General features: G+C 39.0%; 3 protein-coding genes across 3 annotated transcripts in view; 2 read left to right on the top strand and 1 right to left on the bottom strand.

Moving 5' to 3' along the window:
* Window positions 1-4,151: 4,151 nt before the first annotated feature.
* On the bottom strand, window positions 4,152-5,458 carry PADG_08232 (ribosome biogenesis protein TSR3; the record flags this gene model as incomplete). Its single annotated transcript, XM_010765454.1, has 3 exons — window positions 4,152-4,876; window positions 4,959-5,095; window positions 5,202-5,458. 3 exons carry the CDS (start codon window positions 5,456-5,458, stop codon window positions 4,152-4,154), a joined length of 1,119 nt encoding a protein of 372 aa, XP_010763756.1.
* Window positions 5,459-8,679: 3,221 nt separating this feature from the next.
* PADG_08231 (uncharacterized protein) lies at window positions 8,680-11,111 on the top strand (the record flags this gene model as incomplete). Its single annotated transcript, XM_010765410.1, has 8 exons — window positions 8,680-8,746; window positions 8,828-8,915; window positions 8,973-9,048; window positions 9,112-9,405; window positions 9,462-9,734; window positions 9,789-10,194; window positions 10,248-10,780; window positions 10,911-11,111. The coding sequence occupies 8 exons, from the start codon at window positions 8,680-8,682 to the stop codon at window positions 11,109-11,111; spliced, it is 1,938 nt and encodes a 645-aa protein (XP_010763712.1).
* A 4,632-nt stretch (window positions 11,112-15,743) lies between these two features.
* PADG_08230 (uncharacterized protein) overlaps window positions 15,744-16,909 on the top strand; it is a gene marked incomplete at both ends in the record, with an annotated part of 3,152 nt that continues 1,986 nt past the window's right edge. Inside the window, one exon of the mRNA XM_010765409.1 lies at window positions 15,744-15,881. Coding sequence (XP_010763711.1) covers window positions 15,744-15,881 — 138 coding nt within the window. The remainder of the gene's footprint in view (window positions 15,882-16,909) is intronic.

Genomic DNA, 16,909 nt, shown 5'->3' with positions numbered 1-16,909 from the left:
TAATTTTTAATTAAAAAGAAAGTTTTTAATTAAGTTTCTAAAGAAAATAAAAATTATTTCTAGAGAATAAAATTCAATATTAAATAAATTTAATATTTAATCTATAAAAAAGCTAAAAATATTTTCAAAAAAACTTTTATTAAGATTTTTTATATTATATTTATTATTTTATTTTATTTTATTTTATTAATTATTTTATTTAAATTTAAAAAAGACTAGATTAAAATTAAAACTATAAATATATCTTTTATTAAAATATTATTAAATACTATATTATTTTAAAATAAAACTTTATAATTATGTAGATTGATTACTATTTATTAATTAAATTAATAAAATAGTTAAATTTTAGTTTTTACTGAATAAATATCATGTCAGACCTATTCATCTTCTTATGTAATTCGCATTATATATAACTTCTGTGTAGCTAGTGATTACTTCATAATCAATCAAGCAATCTATCCTTCACATATCATAGTTACTGACTAAATATATCTTAAATAAAAAATAATAATATCTTAAATAAAAAATAATAATAGTAATAATATTAATAATACTAATAGCTTTCAACTTTGTATTTTTCATTGTTAATATAGTAGTATTATATATAATCAACTGATATCTTTTAGCTAATTAATTAAAAGTTTAATCAGTAAAACTAAAAAAGCTTTTTATATAATATTTATAAGGGGTTGAACCCCTAGATTCGCTCTAGCTGGCTGACTCAGCCTAGCCATCGTTTGCACGTGCGCACGTGATCATGCTACGCGAGCTCGCTTAAGCTCGAGTTCTCATCTCATTCTTTTCTTCCCTTTCTCAAGCAATTCGTCCTTGTTATATAGGAGGACTAGCCTTTAGTTCTTAGAGCTTAACTCTTTACAATATTTAATTACATTACTCTATAACTCCAACTAAATTATATTATAGAAAATTTTAGAAGTTTGAAAAAAATTAAAATTTATATATTAATTTCAAAGAAAAAACATATAAAATTAAAAATAAAAATTTTATATAAATATAATTATCAATGAGTTTAATGTGAAAATTTAAAAATTCTAAATAAATAATTTATTTTAATAAATTATATAATAAAAAAGTATAAAATTAATTATATTAAAAAATATCTATAACTTTAATAAGATTAATTTTATAATAAAAATTATTTTAATAGTTAGAGTAATTATTAAAATTAAGAAAAATAAAAAAATATTTTTATATAGTTAGAAAATAGTAAATAATTAATTATAATTAAAATCAATATTATAAATTAAACTCTGTTTTTGATAATTATATTAAAAAATATATATTATAAATTCTTATAATATAAATAATTATCAAAGAATTAAATAATTAATATTAGTAAAAAAAATTTAATTATAAATAAGTTTAATTTAATAAAATTATAAAAAAATAATAAATAAATTTACTTAAAGTTATATAATTAATAAAAAAAAATTATTATTCTAAATAAAATAATCATTATATTATAGTTAAATTTAATAATTTTTATCTAAATTATAATATTTTAATATTATATATATCTTTTTACTTTTTTTATTTATTGTAGTTATTAGATAAAAGCTGTTTTTTATTATTAAAGAAAATATATAATAAAAAATAAAATAAAATATATAATTTAAGATTAATTATATTAATAAAAAGAAATTTTTAGATTAGTTATATAGCAGCTAAATAGAAGATTATAAAAAATATTATTATAAAAAATAAATTTTAAATCATAGATTTAGTATTATATAATTTAGATAAGATTTTTACTTAATTATATATTTAATTTTATATATTTTTCTTCTCAAAATCAGTGTATAAATTTTAATTTTTATAAATATTTAAAACTTTTTAAAATATAACTTAGTTAAAGCTACAAAGCAATATGACTAAATATTATATAAAAATTCTTTATTTAATTTGAAATTATATTAAATAAAATAATAAAAATAATCTATTATATAATGTAATTCAGCAGATAATTGATTATATTAGTTAATTTTATTAATACTTAGTAAACTACACTATCATATAAGTATGAAATATATTAATAAATACTCAAGTGAGTAGAATATCAAATCAATATATTTCAACTAACTAGATTTTAAATTAAATTATCTCAAATATCACAACATTTAATTAAATTAAATTATATTAAATTAAGAATATTTTATTCTTATATGACTAAGAGTATCATAATTATTGCAGTATTGTGAAGCTTATTGATGTGATACAAATCACAAATAACTAAGATTTATGAGATTGAAAAACTATCTATTCAATAGATGTAGCAGATGAAATAATAAGATTCTGAGTTTTATTTCTAGTTAAATTTTATATATATTGAATTTAATATTTAAATCTATTTCACTTTTACTTCTTTATCTTATTTACATTGAATATATTCTAATATTACTTCTTCATAATAGTGATACTGATTATGTTATATTTAGAAATCTTAATAATTTAATCAAAATCTTTTACTAAGCTCTAAGACTAATCTTTTATAAGTTTTTTAATCTTTTTTACTTGCTGCTGCAACTGCCAGAAGTTATTAGATATTTGAAGAACTTAAAATGATGTATTAAATATACTAAATAATAATATTGAAGTGTGAAGCTGAATATCCAATTGCTAAATAATATAATCAGACTGAAATGATATTATTTCAATAATTTTGAAGTTATTTTGAATATTTTAAGCTTTAAAAGCTTTCACATAAATTGTTGAATAAGCTTCTAAGAAATTAATTTTAAAAATAATATTAATTTCAAGCTGCATTCACTATTAGACTAGATTACTATATACTCACTTAAAAATTGAAAAAATGCTCATATCTAATAACTGCAAAAGATGTGATAAATGAAAAAAAATACAAAGACAAATAATTATATTATTGTTGTAGATTTGATCAAATTTCAAGATAAGATGACTATTGTATCTGTTCAGAATAAGAAGAATAGAACTATCAATTTGACATGACTTTACTTCTGAAATAAATATCTGTGTAAATCATTTAAGATTTATTTCATCAGTAATTTAGTTATTAAAACTAATACAAGTTTTCAGCTATTTGAAAGATCTTCAAACCAGCCTTCCTGCAGATTCTGATCTTTGAGAATGATGTATGAGAATAGAGCTCATTCTGATGAATTGACTGACTCAATTACAGTTACTCATTTTCAATTTCCAGGCTGTAGAAGCTTTGCCTGGCTATAGCACTCACTACTAGTAATAATCTTAGTAGTAGCACAGAGTTTCATTGCAAAGTCAGTCTTATCAACATTGTATATTTTCTCTGATATAATCTTATACTTAGCAATTGCATTCTCCAAGATCTTAAATCAAGTCTAAATAATCTTTATATTCTCACATTTGACCTGGTCATGATTATAGTGTCTGAAGTAACAGGTCTGAAGCTCAGGACAGTGTGCCACTAGATTTGACACTCAGTTCTTGCCAACGCAGGGGGGGTTAGTGGTGGAGGTGGTGGAAGTCCATATAGTAAGAAGATAATTAGCTGTATCCTCAACAAATGCTGACTGTGGGGGAAATCCTCATTTCACTTGATCCAGCACCTATTCAACTAGTCTATTCTCTTCAGCTTGGGTTAATTTGATTGAATTTGCACATAGATTCATGTGAGCAGTCTGGTCATTGAGTTGATAACTTAGTGTAGATAATAACACATCAAATACATGTGCAGCTTCACAGATTGGGGAGATTTCTTGCTTTTTTAAAGCATTTATTGTGAGTTCAATCCTCCCATCTCTTTCAAGAGAATTTAAAGTGTTTTTATTGCAAATTGGTGGCATAATTGTGCATTGAAATGGATGAGTAGTTAAATGAGAAGATATTTTTGAATTGATGTTCCGCTCACTTGGGAATTACGTTAGTTACTTTCTGATGCGCTCAGAAGAATGTCAACATAATCACTGACATCTGTTGGCAGGGAGGTCTTATGGTGGGAGGACATGCACATACACAGGTACTTAGGTAGAGTACAGGAATGTACAATAGGGTGCAGGCCACATATATTCCTGGTCATGACAGCAAATAGCGTACAAAGTTCCCCAAATGTAAAACCCATCACGGGAAAAAAAGTACATGTAAAAAGGCATCTGAAAAGAAAAATTCTATTATTGTTATCTCCGTTGTTTCGCAAGAATCCCCGTCCGGTCCGTAACAGTGGTGGCATTGATGATCTCGTCAAAAGCCTTGTCTTCGTTACTGTCATCGTCGTCCTTGTCGTCATCGTTAGTACGGTCATCATCATCATCATCATATAGACGCCGTGTTGGGCCCGCGTCTATTTCCGCAACTAGCCGTGTAGTTTTCTCAATCTGCGGCTTCGAACCATCCTCATCTGTCATAATATTCGTAAACGGCTTCGAGTTCAGCACTCTCCGCCGTAACTCAGCCATTTCTTCCTCATCGTCTGATTCCTCAGGTAGCATGTATGGGTTCCTCGTAGAATTCCTGGCTTCCTCTTCCCCTTCCCCATCTTCTTCTCCAGAACCCTCACCATCCTCCTCCTCCGAGTCAGGCATATCCCTCCTATTTGTATTCCCAACAGACCACATATCTTCCTTTCCCCCCTCTGCCCGGTTTGCAGAATACTCCCTCTCAATCTTCTCCAGCCAAAGTTCTTGCGCATTTTTCACATCCTCCTCCGTTTTACACGCAGCATACCTTTTAAACAGCTGCGAGTTGATTTCCAAAAACGCTTTCCCATACGAAAATTTCTTTAGAACCTCCGCAGCCCAATCGTCATGACCACATATAGCGTAGGCGGCCGCCAATGCTTCGGCGCAGTTTAGCCTCCACGGACGTCCGTAGTTGACTGAATTTGCAGCGACGAGGTATGGCACTAGCAAAATTGTAAGGAAAAAAAAAATTACAGCTAAAGCAAATTGCACCACGGGAAGCAGACGGAGACAGAAACCACTCACACAATCTCTCGCATTTACCGCCGATTTTCGACCAGGGGACTTCCTGCGTCCTCCCCCACGAGCACTCCACCACAGCAGCACCATATTGTTCCATCAACTCGTTATCGGCAGGGGAAAGTGTGCATTTCGCATTCGGCCTAGCAGTTGAAACAAAGACATACAGTCAGCGAAACCAATCATGAAAAATATATAGGGACATTAAATATAAAACAGCAAGAACGGTGGTAGATATTATAAACTCACGATATCACCACACCTGCAAATTTCTGCCCAATCTGAAGCTCGCGCATAACGCCATGGTACATCAACTTCTTCCCGGAACACCTCTTTGGATCACAATGGCCTAGGTCCCAGCAGGCAGCCTTAAATGGGAATTTCTTGGGCGCGTCCGGGTCGTTGTAGTCACCAGCAGCGGGATCCCGTGAGAATCGTTGGCGAGGCTGTGAGTAGGTATTACTTTTCCCTCTTTTCCCAAAATTGTCTTTTTTATGTCGAACCATTCTTTGTATGAGGGGGTTTTAGTTGGGAGATATAGATATGGAGCTATTTGCAGTTGCAGGAATGACAGCTTCGCAGCTCCAATAAACAGAGAACAATTGAGTTATGAATTCGTAAAACCCCGTTAAGTGGGCGAATTGTGGGAATAACTTAATTCCGTGTATCATGACGTCACTACCACGAGAGCACAGTGTAAACAGTGTAGAAACGCTTTAAAATATGGGTGGGGATGTAGTTGAAGAGCAAACTGATCATCTATTCAATCTAATGGAGTTTGTTTGTCTGTAACATCTAACAGGTCAATGTCCCGTTTATATTTACGTATACTGCTCCGTATCCTCGTACTCAATCACTATTTTTGCCTACCTAGCATACTTCGTGAAGATAGATTTTGATGCTTCAAATCGTATATTCGGCTGTCAATAATATCAAAATATCTGCGTCAGACTTATTGAGATTTGCAATCAGTTGGGTTGACAGTAGTGAAAAATTTTTGTACATGGCATTAGAATAAAAACTTGATTTTCTTTTATATTAATTTTAATTAATTATTTTACTTATTTATTCTTTCTTTATTTCTTTCTTTTAATTTTATTTTTTTTAATTTTTTTTTCCCCCTGTGTTTGGGGAAAGCGCCAATGACAGATATTTTAACTAGCAAAAGGATGTCATGAAGGGAATCTGCAATAACTTTAAAAATTAGAATCGAGATGGGAGAACTCACAGCTGCAGTAGCATGTACTTCAGCAATATCATGGTGGTACGTATCATCACTTCTACTCCATAGACTCCAAAGGCTCTGGCTGAGTAGGATGAATGGAGAAATCTCCGTGCTGTATCAGTTCAGTTGATTCTGAAAATCATAATGCCCATCTCACCATACTTGACATCATCTCTCTATGTGAGACGGTGAGGCCACTAATAAATCAATCCATACTGAGGTCCGCGTGGTAACTCTGAAGCACCACCTGACGCCATCCACCTCACATAGTTTTGTTCCTTCTCCCAGCTCAACACTTAAATGTCACCGGATAGATGGTGCTGAATTCAAAGCATATTGATATTCATATCCCTCGTACTTATGCTCTGCGGATTCGCAGCTTTGCATATGATTTTGCTCCACTTTCTCAGTACAAAGGATTAAAAGTGTAACTCGAGGTTTTGCACCTGGTTCTCCGGAGCTTTGTTGGACGTGCCAGCTCCAAAACTAGGGAAATCGTGCCACACATCCATTAACACACATACCCTTCCACATCCTGAACGAATTGAGTTGATAGCCTAAACGACGGTCTTAAATGCACTAACGCAACCACGACGAATCACTTTCCCCCACTGACGCATCGAGCAATCCCGAGAATGTGTCCCATATTCAGGTAGTGTTTGGCAAGACAGAAACATTGGTTCTTCAAAGAATTCGTTGGGGAATCATCTGAAGACATCCAAGAATAACCTCTAAAGGAAGCAGTCCGAATGGTATGAGGTTTTCTCAGCGTCGATACCACGTTGCTGTGATTCAGACATTCCTTGCCATATTCTCAGAATATCTTATTCAAGGTATGTAACTTTTGAAACATGATATAAAAATATACTCCTCAAGGTGTGAGCTAATTTAAAGTACCGTATAAGTTTAATTTTAAGCCATTCGTTAAACCAATCTTGACATTTCAAGCGTGCCGCATTGCTTCGCCTATCTTAGAGTTAGTTTGAGACCTGGTAATATAGTAAGCAACTAGCACAACAACTTAAATTTAAAAGGAACCCAATTGTCAAGAGCTCTACACTATCGTTTCGGGTAGCCCTCCGTGAAGAAGTCAATTCAGAATAGAGAACTGTTGATAGCTTTCTCGAACACATCCTTGAAGACTACTAGTAACTAAGTAACTAAACTAAGGATCGGATGGTGGATTGCGATCCAAAGAAACTCCACCTGGCATCGGTTAACTGATAACCTTCCAATCAATGCGGGGGTCACTTTTCCATGAAACGCCTGAGCCCATGTCTTGACGAAGATGATATCATGGATTACTGAAGCGGTTGCTTACTGTGGGAATAGGGATGAAGCACATAAAACGGTTATTTCCGGTACATCGGACTGTTTTCGCATAGATATATGTTGGGAGTGTTAAATGGCGTCTGCAAGAAGTGTATTGACCAAGTGCTCAGGATTATTTGGAAACTTCCCATCCAAGAGAAACGATGTCATTCGGTGCAAGGGATCTGTTTCTCCATAATTCATTAAAAAACAACTGGAAGCGAGAAACTCAAGATTGGCAACAAATAAGTTCTTCCCACAAGGTCAGGGGTAGTGAATAAGAATAGAACGAAACTAGAAGCCCTCTTTCCTGGCTTCTGATGTCCAGTTTTCGATTCTATCATCAAAGCCTGGAATGCATAAATCCCCATAGGATTTAGATATATTCGGTAGCGATTCTGCAGTATTTAACAAGCGAAGTGGTATTAAAGCATGGAACAACAAATGTCACTTTATTTTCGGTCGCTGTAGAAATTGTCGACTGACGACAAGCTTTTGAGACCAAGTTTGAGGTTATAAAATACAGCGTTTCCAAACGAAAAATTTGCTGCTATGGAGAAATGGCAGCCAACTCCTTAGGAATCATATGAGAGCTTGAGGCTATAACCCTAGAATATAGTTGTCACAGTTTTAGTCGAATAGTAGGACGGTGCTTCAAGATCAAGCTGTGAAGAAGGTAGAATAACCCGTTGCAAATAAAAGTGGAATAGGTAGGCTTTTGCAGGAAGGGAATGGCCCATATAGTTGACAAGTGGAGTTGTTATTTACACACAACTGATGATGGATGGATCTAGACTAGACATCCAGTATATTACATGCTCAGTATAGATGCAGCTTGCAATGCATTGATAGATTGATATATTTAACATGTTGATGTTGATGTTGAAGTTGATTGATAAAATATTTTATACAAAGAAGTTCATTGTAGATGATGTTAGTTAGTGACTGCTTTGAGTGAGGCTCACCACGTGGATTCGATGACCTCAAAACTGGTTGACGAAGCCCAAATTCACCACCATTCATGAATATCATCTCACACTGGCATTTTCATCATCCTTATCACGACACAGCAGCTGCCACATTGCATCAGCCCATTGTGGAAGCTTGCTTTTTTTATTCTGCACCTTTTAATTTCCATTTTTAAGTTGGTTTGCTCATCCATCCGCCAAACTGGAGGCAACATCGGCACGGATGGCAGCGCGGGACCGGTTTGGTGTCTATGCTGAACCCGTGCAGTCCACTCTACAACGCTACATCCGTAGGTTTTCTCCGACTTCTCATTATCCTAGAATCACTTTTATGCATTCACGTGGATTTGTTTGACAAAGCTGTTTCGTAGACAACGCTTGCGACCCACAAAACTTCGAACCCAATCTCGCCTTGAACCTGGAGGTAGCGGATCTAATTAACTCCAAAAAGGGCAATGCGTGAGTCAATATTCCGGCCTTTAAACCGACACTTCTACGGTGCTGATAATTGGGAAGCCCTCGAGAAGCTGCTATTAGCATAGTACACCTCATAAATTCTCGGAATGCAAATGTTGCCCTGCTCGCCCTTGCAGTATGTCCCGCAGGTTTTCGGATCACTTGAGTGTGTTGGATACTGACAATGGCGTGGCATTAGCTTCTTGATATATGTGTGAAAAACTGCGGATATCCGTTCCATCTCCAAATAAGCACCAAGGAGTTTCTCAATGAATTGGTTCGAAGATTTCCGGAACGACCCCCCATCCGACCCTCGAGGGTACAGCATCGAATTCTAGAGTCGATCGAAGAATGGCGGCAGACAATATGTCAGACTTCCCGATACAAGGACGATTTGGGCTTCATCAGAGATATGCACCGCCTGCTCCTTTACAAGGGCTACATGTTTCCGGAGGTCCGCCGCGAAGATGCCGCAGTTTTGAACCCGAGTGATGTAGGTTTACTTAAAAAATATCTGTTGCGTTAGGGGAATATTGACCATATGGTTAGAATCTTCAATCTGCAGAAGAAATGGAAGAAGAGGAACGGGCCGCCCAATCAGCGAAACTCCAAGAACTCATTCGAAGAGGGAGCCCTGAAGATCTTCAGGAGGCCAACAGGTTGATGAAAGTGATGGCAGGCTATGACACGAAACATAAAACGGATTATAGGGCAAAGGCCGCTGAAGAGGTTGCCAAGGTCCAACAAAAGGCAAAGATTCTGGAGGAAATGCTCCAGAGGTACAAGCCTGGTGATAAAATAAATGAAGGGGACGTGTTTGAGGTACGATATACCTCGAATCGAACAAGTGAGATTGAACTTAATGGAGAACTTCAGGAACTCGCCAACGCACTACAAAGCGCCCATCCGAAAATCCAAAAAATGTGCGAGGAGGAATCAGACGACTCAGAAGCTGTTGCTAAACTTCTTGAAATCAACGATAGCATACATCGGACAATCCAACGCTATAAACTGGTGAAGTCAGGTGATCTAGAAGCTGCAGCCAAGATTCCCAAGGGGACGCTGGGGACAAGCACAGGCGTCAAGAAGACTGCCGATAATGAATTTTCTTTAATCGATTTTAGCGCCGATGCAGAACCCAGTTCCAATGGTAGTACAATCGCTAGTACATCTCAGCCCCAAGCTCCCAAGTCTTCAGAGGGGGACCTTCTTGGTCTTTCGTTTCAAGATAATTCACAACCAGAGCATGGTGGCATATCCCTAGGATACGGCTTTAATTCGAGTAAGTGAGCCAGCCCATCTATGTAGTGTTTGTCAAGCTAACATTTTTGGCAGGCCCTTTGGCGTTCCCCGGATTTTCGCCCTCATCACAACCTTCCGGAAACCTGTTTAACGACCCCAACCCCTCCGCCACTGCTGTCTCAGTATCAAACACACAGTCCCCTGCACCTCTTCTAACTTCAATACAGCAACAAATAGCCACCCCTCCTCCAGCAGACCCATTTACATCTCTAGTCTCGGCACGTTCCCAGACTTCATCGCCTTTCCACCAACTTCAAAGCTTTATGGGAACTAGTCACTCACCATCAGCAGCCATCCTCGACCTGGCTCAACCTGTGTCTCAACCAGCTGCCCAGACGACAGCGTCGACATCCACTGCAGGGGATGATGAATGGACCTTTGCCTCGGCCCTTCCAGAGGATAGCGCACCTAGTACAAGCAAGGTACAAGTCCTGAAATCATCTATCGGAATTGATTTCATCTCAAGTCGGAATGCAGGGGAGCAGAAGATTCATGTGGTAGTCTCCTTTTCAAGTAACACCAGCCAACCCATTTCTGAGATCCACTTCCAAGTCGCAATTGAGAAGGTGAATTGCGCTTCCCGCGTCCCTCCCTTTCCCTTCCTCCATGTCCCCATTCCTTTTCTCCCGCTTTTGTCATATTAGAGTTTGTCGACATGCAGAGCCGCGTGAACTAATGTTATCATCTACTTGACAGGCATATACCTTGCAACTTACACCACAGTCTGGACGTCAACTAGCGCCATTACAGCAGAATGGAGTACGTCTTGAAATGCACTTGGACGGCATACCCCCCGGGAGCGGTAACTCGGTTAAGTTGAGATATAAGGTTTCTTATAAATTGGGAGCGGAGTTAAAAGAAGAGCAGGGGCGGGTACCTCCTTTAGGCATAGCTTGATTCTTTTTGTGGGCCGTTACCTTCTTTACACCAACTTCGGTGAGAGGGAAGGGAGCAGGGGAAGGTGGAAGAAAAGCGAAATAGATAGCAAGGGAATCAGAATCTAAAGCCCGGGTTAATGTATAGCTAGCTCGAGCTGGGTAGTGTAGCTCTAAGTTATAATTCCAGGTGCCATTCAAAGTTCGTCGTTTTAGTCTTCACTAATCTTCCTTTTTTAAACAACAGTTGTTAAATTCTCTCTCTTGTGGTAACTTCCCGTGTTTCCTTGGGCTGACTGTCCTTTGATTCCTCATCAAAAATTCTATTATCCCCGAGCATATTAACTAATTGTATATGCCTGTGCGAACGGAGACTATCAAACAATTGGGAAACTCTATGCTATAGACCGTGCACTTTCGGATGTCGATCCCTCCACCTCCAGAGCAGATCCCGAACGCCTTAAGACCGTGTCCCATATTAACGACGATGACGTCGCGAGCGGCTCCTGCACAATAATGCGTACCCCCATGAACCAAGTGGTATTCGAGAACAAGAGAACGTGCGAAAATCGGTGTACATAAGGATAGTATCGATTTTTTTTTTTTTTTTTTTTGGGGGGGGTGGGGGGTTAATTTTCCCTCATCCCCTAAAACCTTGCGTTACGTGTGGCTGCTAAGAACAGGCATTGTCCCCTGCTAACTCCTGTGCAGTGTATAAACTGATCACAGAGATATCAGTTCTCCACAAACCACATGCGAAGCGTAACGATGAGAGCTCTTGTTGCCAGTGTTCAACATTCCCGTGTATGCACCGTTCGTGCTTAAGCGCTGCAGCGTACGCTGTCATATTTGCTAGAGTATAGTTAAAAATGATGCCGACCGTTTAACTGCCGAAAAATTGAGGTATTGCTATCTTAAGTCACTGTGATACGGCGTCTGATTTGTTTCAAAGCATGAATCTGGACCTCTCCATGTGCCTCGTGAAGTAAAAGAACGTGGTGATACATCAGAACAGAAACGATTTCGTGTGGGTGATGATTTTCCGAGGTCCTCCGGCCGGCCCGTCTTTCTCCACTTGTTGACCGGCACAAGGCGCATAGAACTGGTTAGTCGACGGAAGTCCAAAATAAAAAAAAAAATAAAATAAAAGATAACAGACCAAAGGAGAAAACAAAAATAATCACGGAGTTAACCCCACTAAAAAGATGCGGCTCCAAAGCTGGAACAATATTTTCCAATTTTAATTTCCTAGACCGGTTCGGTACGCATGGTAGCCATTATCAACTTAATGTCCATACATACATACATACATACATACATACATACATACATACATACATACATACAAACATACATACATACATACATACATTAGGCGCAACTTTCCATCCAACATAATGTTATCGCTGATCAGGGATGTATGAATAATTCTAGCTTGATCTTTTGTCTAGATTATTTGGTAGTAGTTCTTGCACTGGAAACTTGAATGAGAAAGCAACAAGTCCCCATTTAATTAGAGAAAGCTTCAAATTTTTGGCTTGACTGAACTGGCCCCATAACAGAGTTAATTAGTTAACTAAACTTAGGGTGGTTAGTGTATGCTAACTAACTAGGTGACTAACTATGTTTTTCATTTCGCCAAACTCTGTTTATTTTTGGCTTTATAGACAAACTTTGAATTCCAAAAGCAAAAAGGAAAAACTTAGAGAGGCCCCGAGAAACCCACGTACAGAAAATTGAAACATGTGAAGAATTGAATAGCAACTAACTGGGTGGGAGTGCCAAATGCTAGACCGTTGGACATAATAACTATTCCACTGTGGCAAATACTTCAAAAGTAAAAGGTTTGATTGTTGCAGAGTAGGCCACGCTACGAAGGCCGGATTATGCCCTGTATCTGCAGTTAGATTGTTGGTACCTGCAGACAACAACTGCCAAGTAATTTATAAATTGAAGTATTCCGCTGTTGGGCAGTGTGAAGGAGCAATCCTAGCGTGCTCTTCGCAAACACCCTTTCTGCTTGGATTGTTTTCCCCCGCTGATTCCTCTGTAGATTGGGCGGGCAGTAGCTGACACACACACTGCCCAGCCACTGACTCATGTAAGGAGCATGCATGATCCAATGGGTATATATGATCAAGAAGATTCGATGCTTGAAGGGAGTAGTAATCTCAGGCTTCTTTGCCATTTCCCCGCACGTGCTGTGGAAGCACATGCAGTTGCCGCATTGCTGAATTTCCCAAGGAAGAAAGGAAGGAGACAAGACTCCACACAAACGGGTGAACTTAATTGAGCGGTTTTACATAGTCGCGCTCCGCCCAACGCGTATCTTAAGTAACTGTGGTTGGTAACAAGCCCAGCTCTAATCTCGCCGTCAAAAGATCCCATCCACATCGCACTATTACTATTGTCAAGGCGTTTATTGGGGAGGAGTGGTAATACCAATAAGGTCAATGCTTTTCCGATCCCGAGTTCGAGCAGACATCCACCGAAATATAACCCCGCTTTTCCAGCCCGTATAGGAAAGGAAAAAAGCAAAGTGAATATTCTGAGCCAGGCCAGGATTACCCGGTTGGGAGTAGCCACTTTGAAGATCAAGGTTAAAACCAAGTATTCAGGGTCCAGGGAATCCAACGATCCACATGCAAATGCAATTATTATTAGCTTTCTAGTTGGTTTAGCTTAGGTCTGTAGGCGTAGAAGGGAAGAAAAAAAAAGAAAAAAAAAAAAGAAAAAAAGAAAAAAAGAAAAAAAAGAAAAAGAAAAAGAGAAAAGAAAAGAAAAGAAAAAAAAGAAAAAAGAAAAAGTGCAACGGGTCTAAACCTTGGGAGAGACGCCGGAAAGAGAAGGTTATTTATCATTGGATAAAAAGTTGTAAGGTTCTCGACGCCTGTTTTCAATTTTGGTATTTTATCTTATTTCTCGCCTAAATGCGGAAGTAGGTCTCCTGGAAAAGAATTCTCCGTTAGGTTTTGTAGCTTTTGATTTTGGACGTTTGGACAGCCGACCATCAGGAAATGAAGCGCTATTGTACGGAGCAAACCGTGGTGGATACCCTAGGTGTACGGAGTCGATGAGAGCCTAATAGGGACAAGTCAAAACGAGGGTGTCCTACAGAGTAACTAAGGTAGGTTAAGCGGTTTCCTAGGTACCGACCCTTAGGCAGGTACCTTAGTACCTTAGTTTGGGATGCTGAGGAATCTAAACACTGCTTCAGAAGTTAGAACACATGGAGTAAAGCAAGCAGCAAGCACTAGGAGGGTGTGTGAGCGTGGCTGCGCGAGGCTTCTGCCGGGCAAGCAATTGGCGTCAGTGGCCTGACCCCCCCCCAAGTGATCAGCCACTAGGTGGAGGAACAGATCGAGCTAATTCCCAAGCGGCATAGCCCACTGTACCAAAGCCTTGACGTTGAGCCCAGACCACCCAAATTACCCGAGCTGCGCCTAGCCTATATTAGGCCTAGCTTAGCCCGAGCTTAAGTCTAAGCGAGGGTCGCGAGGCTCAATCAGGAAACTTTGACCTCAACCCTTGGACCACCTGCGGACGGCTGCCAACTCCAAGAATAATCAATACGGGCTGGACAACGGACTCTGTATTGGCCGACTTTCTGCCTGCGCCTAGGCAACCAGGTAGGTATACGGAGTACAACAACCGTTTCAATGTCCAGTAGCTATCCAATAACTCTTGGAACAGAGACACTCTCGTTCTGGTCTCAGATTCTGTGCAGCTAGGAATATGTTCATTCTCCCGGCTTCTGACTGGCTGGATCCAACTATCAGAGCTCAGTTGGCAGGACAGGGGCCAAGGACAGGGGCCAGGACAGGCCCTGCAGGGTAAAAGATGGAAAAGAAAAGAAGCTAAACTAAACGAAACGACACGAAAAGAAAAGAAGAAGAAAAACCGAAAAACCGAAAAAAAAAAAAAAAAAAAAACCTCCCCCTCGTATAATGTACCATTCCTGTCTGAATGGGACCATATGGTGGCGCAAGTAACAAACGGAGTGTGGTCGTCCAGAGCTGGTGCTGGGATTCCCCTGCCCATGGCCGGTTTTTCAGGGCCTAAATTGTACTGGTTTTGCAAAGCCCCCCCGGCCTCCCTTGGTCCCCAAGATATCGTCCTTAATTCCGACGATTGGAATGGCAAAGGACATTTGGACAATTGAACAATTGAGGTTTTGGGGAGATTGGACAGTTGGATGATGATGTTGGTACTCGGCAGGCTCCGTACCTAGGTTGAAGGTCATGCCACCACATCGTTTAAAACATAGTGACAGAACGTCTTTTTATATCTTGGAGCCCTTCCTAGAGTTATTATGGTTTGTAGTTGCATGACCAACCCCCCCCAAATCATCTATATCTTTTTTTTCTTTTTCTTTCTCTCTTTCTTTCTTTTTTTTGTTATTTATTTTTTTTAATTTTAATTTACCCTTCTTCAATCGCGATTTACTACGATTTACCTAGTCGACAGAGAAACATCTTGCGCACGGGGAAAAGGAATTCAAGGTGTTCTATCTTCCACAGTGAACCCCCTCCTCCCAACCCCCTTTCCCCTTTACCTACCCCCCCCCCCCCCTCCTCTCCCGTAAGTCAACGCAATCTGGGCCCTTGCATACGTTCCGCAGCAAGCTTTCACCCTTGTTGCATAGAATTTTGGTATGTCCTCGGCCGGGTCCGAAGTTCCATTACCGCATTACCTCAGTACCTCATTACCGCATTACCGCATTACCGCATTACCGCATTACCACATTACCACATTACCACATTACCACACGATACCTGCAAACTGCTTTGGAGTATACAGAGTACCTGGGTGATGATATAGTTGTCAGAGCACAAAGCGTTTCTCTTCCCTGCTAAACGGAGGGGCGGTACTTGCTTTTTTTTTTTCCCCGCCGTAGTGAGGCACCGCGCCAACCAAGCCGCCGCAACAGGCCCATTTCGGTCTAGGTAGAAGCTCCCCTGCGAACCGTGGTTACCCAGCAAAGTCTAAGAGTTGGTCTCTCACTAGCGAAATCCATTTTCGGGGGCGCGACCTTTCTGTTATTCCCCGGGCCCTTTCCTCGACGGAACCTGAACCAGCCTTCCAAGGTTTGTTGTTGGCGGTGTCTTTCTTCTTCAAGTTCGACCTTTCCCCACTCCCCACTCCACTCAACAACCTTGTACTCTTGCACTCTTGCACTTTTGCACTCTTGTACTTTGGCACTCTTGCACTCTTGCACTCTTGTACTCTTGTACTCTTGCACTCTTGCACTCTTGCACTCTTGCACTCTTGCACTTTTGTGCCGTTGCACCGCTCCTTCCGCTCCTCCTCCCCCAATACATACATAGCTCTTTCCGCCCCTCGCCTTCGTCATAATAACCCGTCGTTATCTCTCTATCAGATTTCGCAGCGGATCTCCCGAGTCCACAGTGGAGCTTTTTTTGCGAGTGGGACAGATCGTTCTTCAGAAACCCTTCCATATATGATATGACATTCGGAATACGGGCTCCACCTCTTTAAATTACTGTTCGCGCCTTCCCCGCCGTCTCTTTTTACATCGATCTATATTCTTAGCAAAAATATTCCTGCACCTCACCTCCTCCTCTCTCATTTTGGTTCCCCAACTGCGTGCGCTACGTGCCATTGCTCGTTTTCTCAAATCCAAATAGAGAGAGCCTGGCTCTTTAAATCATCCCTTTGCGCTACTCCTATGCTGCTGGCATTTTATTCTTCCGTCGTTGAATAAACAAACAAACAAACAGCAACAACAGCACACAGCAACACAACAACACAACAGCACACACACCAAAAAAAAAAAAAAAAATTGAAAAAATTAAAAAA

Source organism: Paracoccidioides brasiliensis (genome assembly GCF_000150735.1).
Source record: "Paracoccidioides brasiliensis Pb18 unplaced genomic scaffold supercont2.17, whole genome shotgun sequence".
NCBI classification, from domain to species: Eukaryota; Fungi; Ascomycota; class Eurotiomycetes; order Onygenales; family Ajellomycetaceae; genus Paracoccidioides; species Paracoccidioides brasiliensis.
This window is presented reverse-complemented; position numbering and strand designations above follow the sequence as displayed.